The following is a 21,919-nucleotide window of genomic DNA, read 5'->3' on the forward strand; positions in this document are numbered from 1 at the left end:
ATTTCACATAGCACAATACACTCTAGTTCCATCCGCATTGTTGCAAAGGCCAAGATTTCATTCTTTTCAATCACTGAGAAATATTCCAGTGTGTGTGTGTGTGTGTGTGTATGTATATATATATGTTATATATATATATGTGTGTTATATATATATATATAACACATATATACCTACACATATACCTACATATATATGTGTGTGTGTGTGTGTGTGTGTATACCTATATTGCATTCCCACCAGCAGAGAGAAGTGTTCCTCCTTCTCTGCATCCTCGCCAACATCTGTTGTTCCCAGAGTTGTTAAGGTTAGTCATTCTGACAGGTGTGGGGTGATATCTCATTGTGGTCTTGATAAGCCATTTTTTAATACATGTTCTGTAATTTTACTAAGAATCAATCATCTGTTTTTCAGTTTCCAGAATTCACCATCGAGAATTGCACCCTTTGAAAATGTGGACATTTGCTGTATTGTGAGTTCTTCAGATTATGTAAAGGGGACAAAATTTCACTTACATAATACTTCTGATTTCTAGAATACCATGTGTCCAGGGGCTGAACTCATTTAAAATGCTAAGGATCCTGTCATTTAAAATGCCAAGGATCCTAAAATACTGTTTTAGTTGATCATTAATGAACTTATAACTAACATAAAGAATTTTCCTCACTCCTCATTTTACATCATTTCTTCATGTTCCAAGCTTTAGCTATTTATATACGTTTCCATACCGTTAAAATAATAATATAATTAGCATTATTACAGAAGATATCTTATTTACCTAGATCACTCATGCGAATCAACTTTAAAATTACAGCAAATAATAGTAGAATTTAGTAAAGTGGGAGGAAAGCAACATGTAAAAATAAATATCCTTTATATATATAAACACTAAGTTAAAGATGTAATTAAAGAAAAGACTCCATAGCAACAAAACAGATAAAATGCCTAGGAATAACCTTAACAAGAATGTGCAAGATCTGTATGAATTTTAAAATGCTACCCACATAAAAGAAAACTTGAACAAATGGAAAGTAACATCATGTTCTTGGATAGAGAGAATATATAATGATGTCACTTTTCCAAAGTTGTCTATAAATTTAATATGATCCGTAGAAAAATATTGGCAGGAGTTTTTAAAATTAAACAGGCTTATTTTAAGTTTACATGGAGAAATAAAAGAGGATTGAAAGGAAAATCCTGGAAAAGTAACAAAGAGAAGCTGGCCCAGCCAGATTGAAAAATGTATTATAGGGGCTCCTGGCCAGCTCAGTCCATATAGCATGTGATTCTTGATCTCGGGGTTGTAAGTGTGAGCCCCACACTGGACGTAGAGATTACTTTAAAATAAAAATCTAGGGGCCCCTGGGGGGCTCAGTGGGTTAAGTGTCTGACTTCAGCTCAGGTCATGATCTCACAGTTCATGGGTTCGAGCCTCACGTCAGGATCTCCGCTGTCAGCTCAGAGCCTGCTTTGGATCCTCTGTCTCCCTCTCTCTCTCTGCCCTTCCCCCTTTAACACTCTCTCAAAATAAATAAATAAACATTAAAAAATAATACAATTAAAATCTTAAAAAAAAAGAAGAAAATATTATGAAGCGACACTAATTAAAGCTGTGGGTGATGTCCTGTGTGTGAACAACTCTATGCAACAGAATAGAAATGAAAAGAGACCCAAATACATGTCGAAATTTTGTATTGATAAAGGTTTGCATTATTGAATTCATTAATTACTTTTTAAAATGTTTATTTATTTTGAGAGAGGCAGAGACAGAGAGCGAGCGGGGTAGGGGCAGAGAGAGAGGGAGACAGAGAATCCCAAGCAGGCTCTGCAGCTGTCAGCACAGAGCCTGATGCGGGGCTCGAGCTCATGAACCAGGACATCATGACCTGAGCCGAAATCAAGAGTTGGATGCTTCACCAACTGAGACATCCAGGCGCCCCAAGAATATGCATTATTTAATGAGTGGTGTTGGTGCAACTGAATCAACACCCAGGGGGAAAATGTTGGGTCCATACCGCATACCCTTCATCCAAATCAATCCCGTATAGATGAATATCCAATCATAATTAATGTAAAATACTAGAAGCTATCTAAACTTAAGGGCACAACAATGCTGAATGTAAAAGAACGGAAAAAGGCATACCACGCAAACATAAACCAAAAAGAAAATTATGTAAAGTAGATATAGTAGACTTCAAGGCAAAAAGCATTACTAGAAATAAAGAAGGGCACTTCATATCAATAAGTCCAACTTACCAGGAAGCTGTAAATTTGTATATATTTAATAACAGTCTCAAATTACGTACAGCAACAGAGCTATAAGGAAAAAATAGACGAATTTACAGTCATAAGAGGAGACTGAACACACCTCACTGTAAACAGCAAGGCTAAACTGATAGAGAGTATCTCTTTCAGAATCAGTAGGCCCCCCCCCCAAAAAAAATCAGTAAGGTAGAAAAAAACTTAAATAATATCAATTATTATCAATATATCAATAATATCAATATCAAGGATCAAATGGAATTCAGCAAGCACGTATAGTCCACTATACCTAACGACTGCAAACTACAAATTATTTTCAAGCACACTGGAACATTTTATTACTATTATTTTTAATGTCTATTTGGGGGAGAGAGAGAGAGAGAGAGCATAAGCAGGGGCGGGGCAGAGAGAGAACAGGGGACAGAGGAGCAGAAGCAGGCTCCGTGCTGACAACGGTGAGCCCGATGCCGGGCTCGAACTCACCAGCTGTGAGATCATGACCTGAGCCGAAGTCACACATGAGATCGTGATGTGAGCTGAAGTCAGATGCTCAACTGACTGAGCCACCCAGGTGCCCTGCAGTTGGAACATTTAAAAAAAAAGACGGTATTGTGCTGTAGAACAAATTTCAATGGATTGAACGTATACAAAGCATGTTTCTTGCTGTCATTGCAGGTAAGCTAGAAATCAGTGACAAGGTAACTACAAATTCTGTTTTACAAATTCGGAAATAGCCTCGGTTAAGCATCCGACTTTTCATCTCAGCTCAGGTGTTGATCTCACGGTTCTTGGCATTGAGCTCCATCGGGCTGTTCACTGACGGCCCGGAGCCTGCTTGGGGTTCTCTCCCCCTCTCTCTCTGCCCCTCCCCTGCACTCTCTGTCTGTCTCTGTCTCAAAATAAATAAATGAACAAAAATAAAATCTTGGGAAAAAACACCCAATTATAATTGGAGTTAGAGGAGAATTTGAACTGAATGATAATAAAAATAGTACATGCCAAAATTTACAGGATGGGGCTGAAGCTATGCTTTACCAAGGAAATGTATACTCAATGCATATATTAGGAAAAAAGAAAAGCTGACGATGGGTGAGCCTCGTGTTATCTCAAAAACCTAGAAGTAAATTAAACCCAAAGAAAGCAGAAGAAAGAAAGTGTGCGTGCAGAATGTCGGGAAGGACATATACTCAAAATAATAGAAGTTTTTAATCTCCTGGGGTAGGATTTTGAATTGATTTCACTTTTCTATATTGTTTAAATAAGCTACAACAAACAAAGCCATTTTCACGTTAGGAAAGAGAGTAGTAGAGGAAAATACAGGATAATCTTTTTGTTGTTTTTTAAGTAAGCTCTACACCCAGCGTGGGGCTTGAACTCACGACCCTGAGATCAAGACTTGCGCGCTCTGTAGACTGAGCCAGCCGGGTGCCCTGGTTTTTTGTTTTTTGTGGGGTTTTTTGCATACGTATATTTTTTTAATTTAATTTTTTATTTTTTAAAATTTACATCCACATTAGTTAACGTGTAGTGCAACAATGATTTCAGGAGGAGATTCCTTAGTGCCGCTTCCCCATTTAGCCCATCCCCCCTCCCCCAACCCCTCCCGTAACCCTCAGTTTGTTCTCCATATTTATGAGTCTCTTCTGTTTTGTCCCCCTCCCTGTTTTTATATTATTTTTGTTTCCCTTCCCTTATGTTCGTCTGTTGTGTCTCTTAAAGTCCTCATATGAGTGAAGTCATAGGATATTTGTCTTTCTCTGACTAATTTCGCTTAGCATAATACCTTCCAGTTCCATCCACATAGTTGCAAATGGCAAGGTTTTGTTCTTTTTGACGGCCGAGTAATACTCCATTGTATAGATATACCACATCTCCTTTATCCATTCATCCATCGATGGACATTTCGGCTCTTTCCATCCTTTGGCTATTGTTGATAGTGCTGCTATAAACATGGGGGTGCATGTGTCCCTTTGAAACAGCACACCTGTATCCCTTGGATAAATACCTAGTAATGCAATGGCTGGGTCGTAGGGTAGTTCTATTTGGTTTTTTGAGGAACCTCCATACTGTTTTCCAGAGTGGCTGCACCAGCTTGCATTCCCACCCTGGGTGTTGTTTTTATAAAATAATCTAGACTGTTGTAGCGACATACCAGAAGCCATAGAAGCAAAAAGACTGGTACGCTCCACCTCGTGCATGAACATTTTCTAAATGGTTAAAAATGCTGTTAAAGGGGCGCCTGGGTGGCTCAGTCGGTTGAGCATCCGACTTCGGCTCAGGTCACGATCTCGCGGTCCGTGAGTTCCAGCCCCGCGTCGGGCTCTGTGCTGACTGCTCAGAGCCTGGAGCCTGTTTCACATTCTGTGTCTCCCTCTCTCTCTGACCCTCCCCCGTTCATGCTCTGTCTCTGTCTCAAAAATAAATAAACGTTAAAAAATTTTTTTTAAAAATGCTGTTAAGAACAGCAAAGACTGACAGTAAACTGGGAAAATTATTTATAACTCATCACAAATGTCTAATTGCTTTCATACAAAAAAGGAAAGAAAGAAAACAATAAGCCTTCACATAAATGACTATGAAAAAAATGAATGGTCATTTAAAAGAGGCAAAGGCTATAAGGATTCACAGAAAACGAAAAAGGAAATACAAATGAACGCTAAGCTTATCAGAAGACATTTAGCTAAGGGCGCCTGGCTGGCTCAGTTGACAGAGCATGTGACCCTTGATCTCAAGATCCTGAGTTCAAGCCCCACATTGGACACAGAGCTTACTTAAAAAAAAAGAAAAAAAAAATCAGCCTCACTCTTCATAAAAGAGGTAGATGGACATTAAAATTGTTCTGAGATTCCATTTCAATCACGGAATTAGCAAAAACAGCTCTTTTGTTAACCATGACCTGTTTGGGGGAGGGGGGCGGGGGGAGACCTTGTTGTTTCATTTATTGCTAACGGTACTACAAATTGCTTTACTCTTTCTGGACGGTAATTTGGCAATATTTAGCAACACTTAAAATGCACACATCTTTGGAGACAGTAGTTCCATATATGAGTATTTATTGCACATGTACAAAATGGTGGATAGACCAGGCTATTTACTGCAGCACTGTTTGCAACAGCAAAAAAACTGAACACAATCTAAATATCTCTCCATGAGGGTCTGGTTGGAGAAGTTATGGCAAATCCCTACATTGGGAGGTACTTCCTAAAGAAGAAGAGGGGGAGAGAGAAGGAAAAGAAAAATGAGATAGTTGTATATGCATTATATTAATAATAATTGTATATTATGATATATTACTGTATTATATATTATTATAATATTATAATATATAATAATAATATATATATAACTAGCTGGAGGAGAGGGCCCCTAGAGAAGGGACCTAAGCTGCCAAGGAATGAGGTAAGAGGGAGACTTAACGTTTGACTCTACATCCTTTTGCACCTTTTGAATTCTGAGCAGGTGCATGGATTAGCTATTCAAAAGTAAATATTTTTGAACTCCAGGTGTATAAAATTTTGTGTTCTGATGTTTGTCTCATAACTATTTTCATATAGCATATCGCATAGAATTAATTAATGGTTCCTACGAGCATTCTCCCCCTTCCATGATAAATAATGATCTTTCCTCGTGGCTTCCTGCCTTACCTGTGCTCTCGGTCTGCCTAGAACGCCTTACCTCCCCTGCTCTCTCCTCGCCTGCACGTCCAGGGGATTCATCCTAAGAGTTGGGGTTCAAAGGCCATCAGCCTTACGCTGTTCTCTCAGGCATTGTCGCTCAGACAGTACTTTGTACACCTGGGGAACAGAGACTTTTTTTTTGATGGTAATTGTCTGCATATTCGTTCCTCCTCCCCAATGAAAAGAGGTCTTTTCATCTCTGTTAACCAAATCCTCTGGCACCCCCAGAGCTTCCCAGCTGGTAGGTAGAAGGGAAGTCACATTAACAGTGAAACTCAGAGTCCACAGTTCCCAAGTTCCTATGAGCACCTCAGGGGGGCCCACGCGCACGTCAGCCCACTCCAGGGAAGAGGTTGGTTGTCACATACGTGTTCCTGCAGTTCTGCCGTGCTTGGTTCAGAACCACCAGACTCTCTGTATGCAGACTGAGCAGGATTGAATTCCAGCCCTACCATTTACTGGCTATGTAATATAGGGCTTTCTTTTCTTTTTCTTCCTTCCTTCCCTTCTTTCTATCTTTCTTTCTTTCTTTCTTTCTTTCTTCCTTTTTTTCAAAGTTTATTTATTTTGAAAGAGAGAGAGAGAGAGAGAAAGTGAGCATGTGCCAAGTGGGGGTAGGGGCAGAGAGAGAGAGAGAGAGAGAAGAGAGAGAGAACTCCAAGCAGGCTCTGCACTGTCAGCCCAAAGCCTAACTCGGGGCTCGATTTTACAAACCATGAGATCATGACCTGAGCTGAAATTAAGAGTAGGACTGACTGAGCCACCCAGGCACCCCAGGGCTTTCTTTCATGGAGGCTGACTGTGCCTCACTTTCTTCAAATGTAAATGAGGACAATGAGAGTACCTGCCTTGAGGTTGTGGCCAGATATAAGGGAGTTGATTTTGCAAAATGCTTAGGACACTGCCTAGCACACAGTAAGCACTATATAAACGTTAGTTGTTATGGTTCTCTTTACCAAGTGCTTCTAAGTGCGGACCCAATTTTTCCCAGGGCATAACGGAGACAATGTTATAATTTATGATAATTCTTTGCTAGGCAATAACAGGAAAATTTCCAAAATTGGCTGCCCATCTGCACGTATCCTCTTTAGGGTGGCTCCCTCCCTCTAATAGAGCCAGCAATCCCTTCACCATTTTGAGGTGTCTTCCAGCATTTTGGAGTCTGGACCAACCCCATAAAGACCAGAGCAGGGAAAACTTTCAATTTCTTCTCTAATCTGTGGTCTATTTCTCCTTCCGTCCAGGAGCTACCTTTTCCTACGATGGCTGACAATGGGACTTTCAACTACTTTCAGGGCCTCCCCTATATACCCAACTGTACTATCCCATCAAAAGAAAGGTCTCGCATCAGTGAATTTTCTAGACTTGAATTATCCAATCAATCCTGATCAATCCTTTTTTATAGCTGTTTTAGGGTCATTTCCGTGAGGACAAGGACTCTGCCTGCCTTGTACATGACTGTATTCCCAGTGCCTGGAGGTAATAGGGACTCCATAAACATTTGCTCATGAATGAGTTCTTCCTTTGAAAAAAGAAGTTCAGGCCTGCATACTCTTCTCTCAGTTTTCTAGGTCCTAGCTTCTCATCACTTATCAGAATTACACAAAGCAAGAATGAGCTTAAGTCCATAATTTAAAAATAAATATTTCACAAAAGTAAATATACCCTACAGAGTTGCAACTATGCCTCCCATAGGGATGGCTCTTTGTACTTTCATACACGTTATGAACTCTGCTTTTTACTAAATGGTCTAATAAGGTAATTCTCCAACACAATTAAACAAAAATAAGATTCAGATTTTAAAAGACAGCTTTTTTAGTGCTTACCTTACCCACTAAGATTTTCATTCATTTTATTTATTTTTTAAATATTTATTTATTAAGAAATCTCGGGGCGCCTGGGTGGCTCAGTCGGTTAAGCGGCCGACTTCGGCTCAGGTCATGATCTCACAGTCCGTGTGTTCGAGCCCCGCGTCGGGCTCTGTGCTGACAGCTCAGAGCCTGGAGCCTGTTTCAGTCTGTGTCTCCCTGTCTCTCTGCCCCTCCCCCGTTCATGCTCTGTCTCTCCCTGTCTCAAAAATAAATAAAATGTTAAAAAAATTATTTTTTTAAAAAAAGAAATCTCTACACCCAACATGGGACTCAAACTTATAACCCCAAGATCAAGAGTCACATGCTCTTCTGACTTAGCCAGCCAGATGTCCCAGATTTTCATTTATTTTTAAAAATACTGACTGAGCGCCTACTTTGTGATAGGCACTACAGTACATTATTACATTTTAGAAATACAGCAATGAACCAGATAGACACACAGTCCCTACCTTGAACTTCCAGTCTTTTAAGACAATTAAACAATTAACAAAGTGTGATGAGTCCTTAACATAGAGGAAGTATTCTAAGGACTAGTGGTCTGGCTGCAGTTGAGAGGGGGCAGGACTGCATTGATCGTTTTTGTATTTTGAGATTCCAACTTAAGATTTTGTTTGTAAATTTGGCTCTGCTACTACAGAAGGTTTGAAAATTACTGCTATAGGGGCGCCTGGGTGGCTAAGTCTGTTAAGCGTCCGACTTCAGCTCAGGTCACAATCTCGCGGTCCATGAGTTTGAGCCCCGCATCAGGCTCTGGGCTGATGGCTCAGAGCCTGGAGCCTGCTTCCGATTCTGTGTCTCCCTCTCTCTCTGCCCCTCCCCCGTTCATGCTCTGTCTCTCTCTGTCTCAAAAATAAATAAAAAACGTTAAACAAAAAATTTAAAAAAAAAAAGAAAAAAAAAAGAAAATTACTGCTATATATTTAATCTGAATTTCATCCTGAAAGCCTATTATGTGAGTGAATGAATGAAGGAATGAATGAATAAAGAGACATTGCATTTATAGTTACAACCCTATAAGCATTACTATCCTCCTTTTAAAACATTTTTTCTTCAGGGGCACCTGGGTGGCTCAGTTGGTTAAGCATCTGACTGTGGCTCAAGTCATGATCTCACAGTTCATGAGTTTGAGCCCCTTGTCGGGCTCTGCTTCAAATTCTGTGTCTCTCTCTCTGCCCCTCCCCTGCTTGTGTGTGTTTTTTTTCTCTCTCTCTCTCTCTCTCAAAAATAAATAAATAAACACTTCATAAAACATAGCAACAGAACTGTAAAAACAACAACAACAACCAATAAAACTTTTTTTTTTCAGTTTATTTGTTTGAGAGACTGAGAATGGGGCAGAGAGAGGAAAGAGAGAATCCCAAGCAGGCTCCTCTCAGCAGGAGCTGGGATGCAGGGCTCAATCTCACAAACTGCAAGGTTGTGACCTGAGCTGAAATCAAGAGTTGCAGGCTTAACTGAGCCATCCAGGCACCCCACTATCCTCCTTTTACACGTGAGAAAATACTGTTCGCACAATTACTCTCCAAAATCTTTTCCCCCCAACTGTATTGAGGAGTAACTAACAAATATTTTTGTATATATTTAAAGTGACGATCTGGTATACATGCATGTATATATCATAAACATGTACACATGATGATTATAAATACATATACGTTGTGGAATGATTACCAAGATCAAGATAATGAACACATGCTTCACATAGTTGACTCACATAGTTAATTCTTTGTGTGTGTGCGTGTGTGTATGTGTATGTGTGTATAGTGGGAATGCTTAAGATCTACTCTCAACAACTTTCAAATAAATATACAACACCATATCATCAACTATAGTTATCATGCTGTACATTAGATCCTTGGAATTTATTATTTTTATTAGAAAGTTTGCACCATTTAACCTACATTTCCCCATCGACCCCTCACCCCATCACCAAAGTCATATGACAATTAAATTGCAAAGCCTCATTCCTAATCTCTGTAATCTGTACCACTCCACAGTGCCTACACCCAAAAGGGAATAAATCTTTACTTCCCAGAGAAGAGAGGCTGCTAGTAAGGTATTGCAAGGCTTTGCCTTAGCTTTATCCAATACGTAATTTTTTTTTTTAAGAAAGAAATATATGGCATGCTAATAAAAGACAAAAACCACATTATCATCCTAATGAACACATACAAAAAAAGCATTTGGAAAAAATCCAACATCCATTCATGATAAAAAACCCTCAACACCACAATAAGAAGGGAACTTTCTTAACCTGATAAAGGACCATCTATGAAGAGCTTACAGCTAACATCATAACGAAAAAAGCCAATGCTTTTCCTCCTAAAATCACAACAAGACAGGGATGTATGCCCTCAAAACTTTTATTCAACATTGTACTGGAAGTTACAGCCATTAGAAATGAAGATATAGCATGCTTATAATTAAGATATAGCTTTGTAAATGGACGATAGAATTTGACGAATCTGATTCAAAGTTACTGCCACAGGCTGATTAAGGGAGTAAACATGATATGTAAATTAAAGCCAAAATTGTGTGTGGGTTGAAAAGCCAACAGGAAGATACAAAATTCTGCAAAAGTATGACCAGATACCTACTGTGTGCCATGCACCAGAATCCTTCCTGGGTGATTTAAATCCAGATTAAAAAATGTCTAGGCTAGACTAAGGCAAGTTTTCCTGCGATCTTTAAACTGCTTGGGAACTTACTAAGAATTCTCTAATTCGATTGTGTTAATTCTTCAGGACCGAGGGTGTGTATACTTTGATTCCCCATGGTTTCCAATCATTATCACGAGATCAATATCCTTCTGTTGGATGACTGCTTTGCCCCTGCTGCCTGAACCGAACTACATGGAAGCTAAGGAAGCTTATCCAAACACGTGAACAGCGCGTTTCAGGAAGACAGTGCCCCGCACAGTGCCTACACCAGCCTGAAATTCTAACAACTCTCCCAAGTTTGGGAAGGCGGCCGAGTTTTCTGAAACTCCTTCTCTGAGCATGAGCGGAAGTCACCCTTTGAGCAATCTGCGGGTTTTTTAGATAATAGGTACCATATTAAGAAGCAATCCGTTACGTTCTCTTTTTTCCGTTGCACCCACAAGCAAGTGACCAGGTGACGAATTTGTCTTCGTTACAAGAAAATAAAGACCGCACTCAAAGAAGCCCGAAGGCAGCCCAACAAACAGCCCATCTTCCCACAGTAAAGATGGCGGCCCCCTGAGTGTAAACTGCAGGCAGTACCACTTCCGCGTTTCTCTGGCGCCCTCGTCCAAGATGGCGGACGAGGCTACCCGGCGTGTGGTGTCTGAGATCCCGGTGCTGAAGACTAACGCCGGACCTCGAGATCGTGAGTTGTGGGTGCAGCGACTCAAAGAGGAATATCAGTCTCTTATCCGGGTTAGTTGTGCTTCTGCGGCCGGCCGCGTCGCCGAAGGGTTGCGGGTAATCGGGTGTCCTTGGGAATACGCTCCGTGTGGAAGCCGCTTCCGGTTATAAAGTTGAAGTCCCAAATTCAGAGAAACTGGACGATTGTGGGGCTGGGGGGCTTAGGAGGGTATGGGAGGGGGCAAAGGAAACTCAGTTTGAGAGCCCAGGCGGGGCCAAAGCAGCAGTTGTTTTAGGGATACGCCTCCCCGGAAGGTGACGTGTCCCTCTGGCTCCAGGTGTTTGCTGTCCTGGATGGAGGGGAGGCGGTCAAAAGGGATTCCTGGGGCTCCAAGTCCCTGGCTCGTCGCTCTGCTCCTTCCTTCACTCTTCCTGAGGGAGGCACAGGCTAAGGCTGAAAATTCAGGCGTTAGTTGCCAAGAGTTGAGGAGTGAAGCTCACAGTCAGGAAATGAGCTATCTTCCCGGCTCATCTCCCTTCGTGGAAAAGGAAGAAAGTTTGTCTTCCTTGCCGTGGCCTCTGTTTCAAAGGGCAGCAGCACTTTATTCGCTAAAAACAACAACAACAACAACAACAAAAAACACCACATTTATTGTACACCTAGCACCTAGGAACGGGATCCAAAGCCGAATAAGCCGGAGCCTGCTGAGATGGGTAGAAACAAATCCTTACAATTCGTTAAGGGGCGGGAGAGGGGGAGGGAAAGATTGCTAGGATGTTTTGAGAACAGAAGGTGAGATACCTAATCCAGCTTGGGTCTTGTCCGGGAGGGCTTCCTCGAAGAGGCAGTGCTTGAGCTGAGCCTGAAAGGGTAAACATAATCTGATCAACATGAGGATAAGAGAAAGATGTTGACGGGAAAAGAAACAGCATGAGCAAAAGCATAGAAGCTAGAAAGGGCACGATGCCTATGAAGAAACAGAAATGGAAGCAGTTCAGAGTTGCTAAAGCATCAAGTGTATGGCGGGGAATGGTAGACAAGGCTTGAGAGATCGGCTTGAGCTCTTGAAATTTCTGTTGTAGGCACTGGGATACCCTTTACAGTATTTTAAGCTGAGGGATAGCATGGTCAGATTGGGGTTAGGTCAATCACAATGGCAGTGGAGAGGAAAATGGAATTGAAAGAGATGAGATTGAAGGGAGGAAGCAAATTTAGGAGGCTGTCATTAATCCAGGCGAAAGAAAGGTGATGATCTAAACGGGATAGGTATAGTTAGGATAGAGAGAAGAGGTAGATTTGAAGAACCTTCAAAGGGTAAAATCAGCAGGACATCGTGAAGGTCTGGGGAGAGGAGAGGAGAGGGAAGGTCAAGGATGATTCCCAGGGTTTGGCTTGCATGACTGAGTGAATGCGGTCATTGAAATTGGTGCAGTGAAGAAATGGTCTGAAGGACCAGGGGGAAATGCTGAGTTTGAGGTGCCTGTGAAGGGAAAGTAAAAGTTTCAACTTACAGGGGCACCTGGGTGGTTCAGTTGGTTAAGCTTCTGACTCAGGTCACGATCTCATGATTCATGGGATGCAGTCCGAGTCAGGCTCTGCGCTGTTGGCGAGGAGCCTGCTTGGGATTCTCTCTCTCTCTCTCTCTCTCTCTCTCTCTCTCTTTCTCTCTCTGCCTTTATCTCTCCTCCTCCCCCACTTGTGTGCATGCTCTCTCAAAATAAATGAGCTTTAAAAAAAAAAGAAAGTTGGGTACACACTAAGAAAGTAACCACACACTTTTCTGTTGAGGGAAGAGGACTGCCCTTGGTCTCAACTCCCTCCTCAAAGACCTCATTCTCTGCTTTTAGTACGTGGAGAACAACAAGAATGCCGACAATGATTGGTTCCGACTGGAGTCCAACAAGGAAGGGACTCGGTAGGCAGACCCTCTTGGTCGTTTGGGGGGGTGGGAATCTTACGTGGCTTGAGCACTTTAATGTCCCAGAGCCCACTGCCAGGCCTTCCCTGCCTCCTGTTAGCTGCCTCCCGCCCACAGTCCAGAGTGCCCCAGTTCCCATCCCATGAGTCTCCCAAGCTGATCACCTAAGCCAAGAAGATGTTATTTGAGCATGAGAAGAATGGGCAGATTGGACTGAGGTTTGGTCTTTGTTACAGGTGGTTTGGAAAATGCTGGTACATCCATGACCTGCTCAAATATGAGTTTGACATTGAGTTTGACGTAAGTCTGATGGAATGGGAAATACGGAAGTTAGTGGAAGGGGAGGGATTAGGTGGCTGTTAACAAGCTAACCTTTCTTGGAGGAACCAGAGAAAACTTTCAAAATGGGAGGGAAACGCTAAGGATTGGAGCAGGCAGAGAGGACAGCTACTCCTCTCCATGTCCAGCATCCCTGCGTCGGCATGCTGCTTGGGGGGTTTGTCGCACATTTCAGTTCAACCAAGAGATACGTGTGATTAGATTAGTTCCTTTCTATCCCGATGCTTGTGTCATTCAGGCCTTATATTTCCTCCAGATTCCTATCACATACCCCACTACTGCTCCAGAAATTGCAGTCCCTGAACTGGATGGAAAAACAGCAAAGATGTACAGGTAGGACTCAAAAGGAGATGGGAAAAGGTCTAAGAGGCCTTAGGGAAGACCTCTGGGAGACAACAATTGTCCTAGCGCCTAGAAGGCCTCCACGCTCCCCTCTACCGCACCTGGGCAAAGTACTCAGCTAACCTTGTGCCTAATTCTGATCACTGGCTATCATCTTGTGCTTCCAAGAGGCTGCTATGCTTTATGGTAAACCTTGCATGTCAACACCTTCTTTCTCCTGTCCCTCTCATAGGGGTGGCAAAATATGCCTGACTGATCACTTTAAGCCTTTGTGGGCCAGGAACGTGCCCAAGTTTGGACTCGCTCATCTCATGGCTCTGGGGGTAAGTTTGGGATATTTGGCATATTAGGGGAGGGAGAGGAATTAGGCACTGAGCAATGTAAGAAAAGTAACTGAGAGTAAACAGGGAATAACAGTGTTTTCCGTGAGCACGCTCATAAAAATCTGTCTAGGAAGGAGCTTCTGATGGGACAAGAGGCACTGACTCGGTGGTAGTAATCTCACAGGGTCTCCCTTGTGTTGCAGCTGGGTCCATGGCTGGCAGTGGAAATCCCCGATCTGATTCAGAAGGGCGTGATTCAGCATAAAGAGAAATGCAACCAATGAAGGACCAAGCCACTGAGGCAGGACAGAGGGACCTTTGACGGGCTATGTTCTGTTCCTGTTTCTGTGCCTCACTCCTACTCATCCACCTGCTTCCCCCCCAAGCCCCTCCACCCATAATTGTTACTAAGTAGCCGCATCAGGCGTTGCTGAAAAAAATAAACAACACAATCGCCACTGAATTTCTAAGGCTACACAGGGAGGGGAAAGACGGGGGCTTTGGAAAACCAAGGCAATTCATATCCCTTCCCCAGGTGGAACAATGTGAGATCCAGGAAGGATGGGAAGCAGGCTGGAAAGTGGGTGCATAGTCTTTTTGGTCTCTGGAGATAACTCATCAATAAAAGCTGCTTCCTCTGATGACCCGTCGTTCTCTTTGGTGACTGTGAAGAGACGGTGAGCCGGCTGAGACCCAAGGCACATGTACAACGACCTTAGTGTGGAGGGAGGGGAAGATGGGGGGTGCTGTGGTGAGGAGCTGGGAAATGAAAGGAAATCTTGACTGCTCTCCCTCCTGCTGAGATCTGCTTGCAGAGATCTGCTGGTGTCCTTTAGCGGGGTGCCTACTGCTTTGGTCTGCAAGATGCTTGAGGAATGGTTTTGCAGGACCAGCATTCCCCGCCCTCCAGGGATCTTCCCATCCCTGTGTGGAGTGCCGGATGCTTCTCCACCGGTCTGAGGGCCGGACCCAAGCATCGCAGCTTCCCACACTGGCACCCGGACTCCCCGGCAAGGATCTGTCTGCAAGCCTGGGGGCCATACTACGACCCTCGGATCTTCATCCCTATGGTCACAGGACCCTATGGCTGCAGGGACTTGCTTTGGAGAGACGGTTTAAAAACCATTCAAAGCAGATCTGGGAACCGGCGGTCCTAAAGTTGGCTGCGTTTCCATGGTGTCGGCGGCGGAGCCAAGGGGGCGGGTTCACGCAGGCGCCGAGGAAGGAGGTGGGTGGATTCCGAGTGTGGGTGCGCAGGCGCCGTGAGAGGCGGTGAAGCCGGTGGCCGGTGGCCGGGCGGGACCAACAAAGATGGCGGCGGCCCCTGCGGCGGGAGAGATCTGGGCAACAGCTGCAGCGAAAGCTGCAGCCCGGCCCTCGGGGGGGCTGCACGGGGGTAGTAGGGGGTGGCCCTGAGCTGGGGCTTGGCCCCGGCTGGCCTCCCCCGTCGCCTCACCGGGGGACAGGTACGGGCCGGGGCGCTATGGCGTGGGGGAGGGGGGGGCCGCGGGAAGACCGCTCCAGACCCGAAAGGACGCCCTCCACAAAGGCAGGGCGCGGGGGGCCCAGCAGGCCTGGGGGATCCGGGCTGGAGGGACAGCATCCGTGGACCGCAGGGACTACGCCGCCGGACCCCGTAGCCAATCAGCGGCCTCGGCCTTTCTGCCCTCGAGGGGGGCGGACCCGGCTGAAGCCCTGCCGTGGTGGGAGAGGTGCGGAGAGGAGGGTCTCGTTCGACCTCCCTCCCCGCCACTGCCCCTGAGCCCCAACACCTCGTTGCAGCTCAGACGTGGGGGAGGGAGTGATTCGCAAGGCACCCGTTTAGTCCGCTTCAGTGCAGCCCGGAGGGCAGGCAGGGGTTTGAGGGTGGGACGCTGTCTTTGGGGCTGTTTTCCTTGCATCCACACCCTCGTTTGTCCAGAGGTTCCCAGTGACCCAGGGCACCTCCCGTTGACTAGCCGGGTATGGGGGCCCTCGTCATGAGCGTTTAGATCATAAAGACCGCCGAGATAGAGACTGTCCTGGGCTTTTCAGTCAAGCTGTGTTCTGCAGGAAGGGGACGAGGAATACAGAAAGAGCCAACGCGGGGGGGCTGCTGTCATTCATTCCCTTACTCAACGGATACCGAGTATTTACTTTGTGCCCAATACGATGCCAGGTGCTGGGGATACAGTGACTGACGTGACAGACGGGGTACTTGCCTGTGGAGTATGTAGAAGCTAGTGTGGTAACCTAGGTTCCCGCCTCCCTCCACATGCAAATACTGACCCTCTCTTCTCCTCCCAGGTCCAGCCTGTGGTGTCCACAATGCCCCAGGCCTCTGAGCACCGCCTGGGCCGGACCCGAGAGCCACCTGTTAATGTCCAGCCCCGAGTGGGATCCAAGCTACCATTTGCCCCACGGGCCCGAAGCAAGGAGCGCCGAAACCCAGCCCCCGGGCCGAACCCCATGTTAAGACCTCTGCCTCCCCGGCCGGGGCCCCCTGAGGAACGGCTCAAGAAACTGGAGCTGGGACGGGGTCGGACCTCAGGCCCTCGTCCCAGAGGACCCCTTCGGGCAGATCATGGAGTTCCCCTGCCTGGCTCACCACCCCCGACCACCGTGGCTCTGCCTCTCCCTTCCAGGACCAACCTAGCCCGTTCCAAGTCTGTGAGCAGTGGGGACTTGCGGCCTATGGGGATTGCCCTGGGAGGGCACCGTGGCGCTGGGGAGCTCGGGGCTGCTCTGAGCCGCCTGGCGCTCCGGCCTGAGCCACCGGCTTTGAGACGCAGCGCTTCTCTCCGCCGCCTCGGGGGCTTTCCCGGTCCCCCAACCTTGCTCAGTATACGGACGGAGCCCCCTACTTCCCATGGCTCCTTTCACGTCATATCGGCCCGGCCCTCTGAGTCTTTCTACTCCGATGACAAAATGGTGAGGACTTGTCCGGCACCCGTGGCCTTCCGTGCCCGTGCTCCTCTGTGCCTCCAGCTTTCTTGCCGTCAGGTGGCTTTCCTTTCCCTCTTTTCCCCGAGTTCCTTTCCCAGTCCCTCATTGCAGCAGCTGGGACTCTCCTCTCCCTCACTTAAGTACCCTCGAGCCTCGCAGACCTTTTTTTCGGGGTTGTCTGTGAGTCCCCAGCACGGTGTGCCGTTTCAGTCCCCAGAGAATTAACCCAACCAGTTGGAATTCTTCTCCGCATCCCCGGTCCCCGGGCCCTTACTCTCCCTTGCTTCCCCTTCTCTCCTAGGATGCTGCCTGGGCCTAATTAATCTCTGGAGCTGAAGAGAGGCGGGCTCAGAGCATCTGAGTTAGGGTGGTTGTCCATTTCCCAAGCTAAGTGAGCTAGGTTGACTGCAGTTGTATCCATCAGGAGAGGGCTCAGGAAGGGGCCCCGGGGGGCGGGAGTGGGGCCTTGGGGGAAGCAAGGTGGGCATGGGGAGCGGCTGGGCAGCCATGCCCGTGCTTGGGGAGCTGCCCCAGGAGCTGCAGCGCCGGCCAGCTGGGCAGGCGAGTAAGTGGGGAGCAGGTGGGACAGCCCTGGCCGAGTCCGTGCTGCGCTCAGCTGCGATGGGCTTACGTGCTCATGGCCAGTGAGGTAGGGGAGCCCCCAGTACCCGGTGGGGGAAAGAGGGTGGAGCTTGGGGGTGCAGTGCAGGGGTGGGGAAGCGGTGGGCAGCATGCTGTTGAAAGGTCGGAGTGCTGGGCGGGATAGATGGGAAACCGCTGACTCCACTCTGACCTTCCAGGCTCATCACACACTGCTCCTGGGCTCTGGTCACGTTGGCCTGCGAAACCTGGGGAACACGGTGAGAGCCAGCCTCCTGTCCTTCCTCCCTAACGGGAATGAGAAATGGTGCGGGCTGGGGGTGGCGGGGGGGCCGACCTGGGGGAGGTGGGGAAGGAGCGCACTGAAGCCCTTCTAGGCGTCAGGTCAGTGGTCTGCAGCAATGATGGCCGTGTCTCTCGCGCCTCCCAGTGCTTCCTGAATGCAGTGCTACAGTGTTTGAGCAGCACTCGGCCTCTTCGGGACTTCTGTCTGCGGAGGGACTTCCGGCAAGAGGTGCCTGGAGGGGGTCGAGCGCAAGAGCTCACTGAAGGTAGGGCAACACCTCTTGCTCCCCCCTTTCCGGGTCCTCTCCCCGACCTCTGGGTCCGCCTGCCAGGCACGGTGGCCCCGACCGTTGCATCTGGCCATCTGTTTTTCCTGCTGCCTGCTTCCCTAGAGGTGGTTCTCCGCCCTCTGAGCCACCCCTGGCCCGCCTCTTCTAGTCACTAACCTCGGTCTCCCCACGCCTGCCCCGACAGCCTTTGCGGATGTGATCGGTGCCCTGTGGCATCCTGACTCCTGTGAAGCTGTGAATCCCACCCGATTCCGAGCTGTCTTCCAGAAATACGTTCCCTCCTTCTCTGGATACAGGTGGGAGAGCCGGAGGGGAGGAGGCTCCTCTCTGGGCCGAGCAGGGGCCCTGGCAGCGTTGTTCTGGGCCCTCGGATGTCCTTCATCCGAGAAGTGGGGATCGACGTGCGGGCGGGGGGTCATGTCTGGGGACCAGGTGGGGGTCGGTGGCCCACACCCTGTTTCTGGCCGCAGCCAGCAGGATGCCCAAGAGTTCCTGAAGCTCCTCATGGAGCGGCTGCACCTCGAAATCAACCGACGAGGCCGCCGGGCTGCACCCATCTTGGCCAGTGGTGCGGCTGCCTCTCAGCCCCGCCGCGGGGGGGCTCTGCTAGAAGAACCAGAGCTGAGGTGAGGTCACTCTCCCTCCTTCACCTTCCCGTACACGCTTGGCAGCCTTCACCCCACACAGAACTGGGCTAGTCCGGATGGAGGATGTAGGGTCCAGGGAACCGCTTAGCCCGGAAGCTGGTTGGAGAAGCAGCGCAGAGGTCGGAGGAGGGAGGGAGGCCAAGGGTACGGCTGGAGGCAGAGGGCAGTGCTGGGATGGCCCTGGGTTGAGGCAGAGGGGATAATTTATAACCAGGGACCTAAAGAGTTTCAAGCCAGGTGAAGACAGCTGTTCTTTCCCTGTCCTTCCTTATTCCCTTCTTTTCCCTCACCTTGGATTTCCCCGGAAAGCCCTCTGAGCCTTCTGAAGCGTTACTTCTTTGACCTACTCCTTTGACGCTTCTTTGAAATGTAGAGAAGGAGCTGGGGGTGGGTGGGGTGCAGGGCTGCGTGAGTCGTTTCCGTGGTGTTGGGGGGCCGCCCCGGTGTCCCCGCCGTCTCATGGGTGCTCCTCGCTTCCCTTGACCTGTGGTAGTGACGATGACCGAGCCAACCTAATGTGGAAGCGTTACCTGGAGCGAGAAGACAGCAAGATTGTGGGTACGGAACCGGGCAAAGCCACGCGGGCAAATCAGCGTGGGGGAGGGGTGCAGGCTTGGGAGAAAGACTGATACCATGAAGGGGTGTGGGAGCGAGACTAGAGGGTGAAAATGCGGACGAGGGGCGAGGGGGGTTAGGAAAAGAAGGGTCAGGAAGAGGGGTGGGAAGAGAGGAGGGGCCAAGGGAGCACCTCTGGCATCCCAGAATGACTGTCTGTCCCGCCTCTTCGCTTCTGTCTAGACCTGTTTGTGGGCCAGTTGAAAAGTTGTCTCAAGTGCCAGGCCTGTGGGTATCGCTCCACGACCTTCGAGGTTTTTTGTGACCTGTCCCTGCCCATCCCCAAGGTGGGAGTCCGGAGGATTCCAGGGTTGGATGGGACATGGGTTCTGTGACCCGTCCCTGCCCACCCCCAGAGCGTGGGAGGGAGCCCTGTGGGAAGCACTGAAGCCTGGGTTGATGGGGACGAGTTGGAGAAGCACATCCAGAACATGCTGACCTTTCATTCCTGTTTCCCCCCCCCCCCCAGAAAGGATTTGCCGGGGGCAAGGTATCTCTGCGGGATTGTTTCAACCTTTTCACCAAGGAAGAAGAGCTGGAGTCAGAGAATGCTCCAGTATGTGGGGTTCCACGAGGGATACAGTAAGGGTGGGAGGCCTGGGGAGGGGGCCCGTCTGAGTAAAAGGGGTCGCATGATGCTTTGATACGGGCGTAATATTTGTATGTCTGGGTTTGTGTCGGGCTCTCAGATACGGCCTAGGAATCCTAGGGCCCAGGGGAGTGGCCCCGAGGAGAAGGGAGTAATGGGAAGCGTGGTAAATTTGTGAGTTAAGGTGTCAGAAAAGCCGGCTGAGGGGCGGAGCACGTTAACATGACGTTATCTGACATTCATTCAGGTGTGTGATCGATGTCGGCAGAAAACACGAAGTACCAAAAAGTTGACAGTACAAAGATTCCCCCGAATCCTCGTGCTCCGTATCCTGATCTTCAGATTCTTATTTGTCCCATCCGGTTGGCCCCCCTCGTTTTCCATGTCTGCCCAGGCTGGACGTTTGGCAATTGAGTTTTCCTTAGGAAAAGCCTGCCACTCCGCCTTTTCCTGCCCTGCTCCCGGAGGGGAGGGGACAGCATTCAGTCCCCTTCAAATGCCCTCTGCTCCCCCCCCCCCCCCTCCACGCACATGCTCCTTAACTAGGGCTTAGATCTTAATCGATTCTCTGCCTCCCGAGGCTCCATCAAGAAAAGTTCAGTAGGTGTAGACTTCCCGCTGCAGCGACTGAGCCTAGGGGACTTTGCCAGTGACAAAGCCGGTAAGTCTGGAAGGGAAGGTCCTGAAGAGCTCCTCTGAAGGGGAGGGAGAGCGGGCGGGAGCGGGCCCAGCTCTGGCCCTGGAATGTGGTCGACTCTCGCCCGACAGGAAGCCCCATCTATCAGCTGTATGCCCTTTGCAACCACTCGGGCAGCGTCCACTACGGCCACTACACGGCCCTGTGCCGGTGCCAGACTGGCTGGCACGTCTACAATGATTCTCGGTGAGACCCGCCCCCCGCATTCCTGCCCCATCCCCACCGCTGCTCCCCTGTCCTCCGTGTGAAGCCCCAGAAGGGCGGGGCGCTCTTCCTAGATGCCCCAGGTTGATCTTGCGGGGAGGAGGGAAGACCCGGGAGCCGTCACAAGCCCCGTCCCCTCTCCCCTCCTCCCAGTGTCTCCCCTGTCAGTGAAAACCAGGTGGCGTCCAGTGAGGGCTACGTGCTGTTCTACCAACTGATGCAGGAGCCACCCCGGTGCCTGTGACACCCCCTTTACGCCTTGGCACCTGTGACGCCCTGTCAACACCCTTAAGCCCCAGGCTCCCCATTTACCTCAGAGACGTCTATTTTTGTGTCTTTTTAATCGGGGAGGGGGGAGGCGGTGGTTGTAGCTCCCGTTATTTTTTTTATTAAGAAGTACCCTTCCACCTGGAGGCTCCCTCGTCTCCCAGCCCCATGTACAGAGCTGCCCAGGTCCCTGCCCGTGTACAGCCCCCAGACCCTCTACAACCTCACTTTTTGTGAATAAATTTATTAAGAAAAAGTGATGTCCTTCTCTGTATTTGCGCTTAGGGGGCAGATAAGAGAACCGGCGGAACGGGAGTCCCCCTGGGACCCAGTTCCCTCTCTGGACAGACGGGGGCGCTCTCGGGCGGAGGTGGGGGTGCCGGACCCGGACACGCGGGGGCCAACGTGGGGGCAAAGAGGGAAGGCACACCTGCGACTCGTGAAGCTACGGGGAAGCCAGTGCAAGCTCGGGGCGCCGTCTTCTGCCCGGAACGGGGCTGCCCCTCGAGGGCGAGGCACCCGAGGACCCCTGTTGACAAACACGGGGCGCGTTGCCGGGCGGCCCCGGCTCCCGTAGGCCCGGGCTGCTGCTAACATCAAGGAGCTGTTTACGGAGCCTCCTCCCCACGGAGCGGCCCGTGTCCCTGTCCGCTCTCCCTGCACCCAACGCTCGCCTCTCTCCCATCCCCCCCGCCTCTGGGCTGTCACCGTCGCCGGGCCTGGGACGCCTGAGCCGGGGCC

At 48.7% G+C, this 21,919-nt stretch overlaps 2 protein-coding genes across 5 annotated transcripts; both read left to right on the top strand.

The window, feature by feature from the left end:
- The first annotated feature begins 10,580 nt into the window (after positions 1-10,580).
- On the top strand, positions 10,581-14,700 carry UFC1 (ubiquitin-fold modifier conjugating enzyme 1). Its single transcript, XM_019433223.2, has 6 exons — positions 10,581-11,208; positions 12,985-13,052; positions 13,292-13,355; positions 13,651-13,727; positions 13,969-14,059; positions 14,263-14,700. The coding sequence occupies exons 1-6, from the start codon at positions 11,086-11,088 to the stop codon at positions 14,341-14,343; spliced, it is 504 nt and encodes a 167-aa protein (XP_019288768.1). The 5' UTR covers positions 10,581-11,085; the 3' UTR covers positions 14,344-14,700.
- Positions 14,701-15,315: 615 nt separating this feature from the next.
- Positions 15,316-21,438, top strand: USP21 (ubiquitin specific peptidase 21). Of its 4 annotated transcripts, none has more exons than XM_019433210.2 (13): positions 15,318-15,525; positions 16,346-17,041; positions 17,785-17,844; positions 18,015-18,135; positions 18,344-18,455; positions 18,630-18,785; positions 19,300-19,364; positions 19,605-19,708; positions 19,891-19,977; positions 20,258-20,336; positions 20,564-20,671; positions 20,779-20,893; positions 21,065-21,438. In XM_019433210.2, the coding sequence occupies exons 2-13, from the start codon at positions 16,367-16,369 to the stop codon at positions 21,153-21,155; spliced, it is 1,773 nt and encodes a 590-aa protein (XP_019288755.2). In that variant the 5' UTR covers positions 15,318-15,525; positions 16,346-16,366; the 3' UTR covers positions 21,156-21,438. The 4 variants fall into 4 exon arrangements, with proteins under 4 accessions (XP_019288758.2, XP_019288755.2, XP_019288756.1 ...); XM_019433211.2 differs by having other exon boundaries at positions 15,319-15,525; positions 16,346-16,969; XM_019433212.2 differs by having other exon boundaries at positions 15,320-15,525; positions 16,346-16,708.
- Positions 21,439-21,919: the final 481 nt, after the last annotated feature.

Source organism: Panthera pardus, unplaced genomic scaffold (assembly GCF_024362965.1).
Source record: "Panthera pardus isolate Hobbes unplaced genomic scaffold, ASM2436296v1 HiC_scaffold_21, whole genome shotgun sequence".
Classification (NCBI taxonomy): Eukaryota; Metazoa; Chordata; class Mammalia; order Carnivora; family Felidae; genus Panthera; species Panthera pardus.

Coding starts and splice junctions, on each gene's coding strand:
- UFC1 (XM_019433223.2), top strand. CDS start 11,086: ATGGCGGACGAGGCTACCCGGCGTGTGGTGTCTGAGATCCCGGTGCTG. Junction 13,053..13,291: donor TCCAACAAGGAAGGGACTCG/GTAGGCAGACCC, acceptor TCTTTGTTACAG/GTGGTTTGGAAAATGCTGGT. Junction 13,356..13,650: donor AGTTTGACATTGAGTTTGAC/GTAAGTCTGATG, acceptor TATTTCCTCCAG/ATTCCTATCACATACCCCAC.
- USP21 (XM_019433210.2), top strand. CDS start 16,367: ATGCCCCAGGCCTCTGAGCACCGCCTGGGCCGGACCCGAGAGCCACCT. Junction 17,845..18,014: donor TGCGAAACCTGGGGAACACG/GTGAGAGCCAGC, acceptor CGCGCCTCCCAG/TGCTTCCTGAATGCAGTGCT. Junction 18,136..18,343: donor AGCGCAAGAGCTCACTGAAG/GTAGGGCAACAC, acceptor CTGCCCCGACAG/CCTTTGCGGATGTGATCGGT.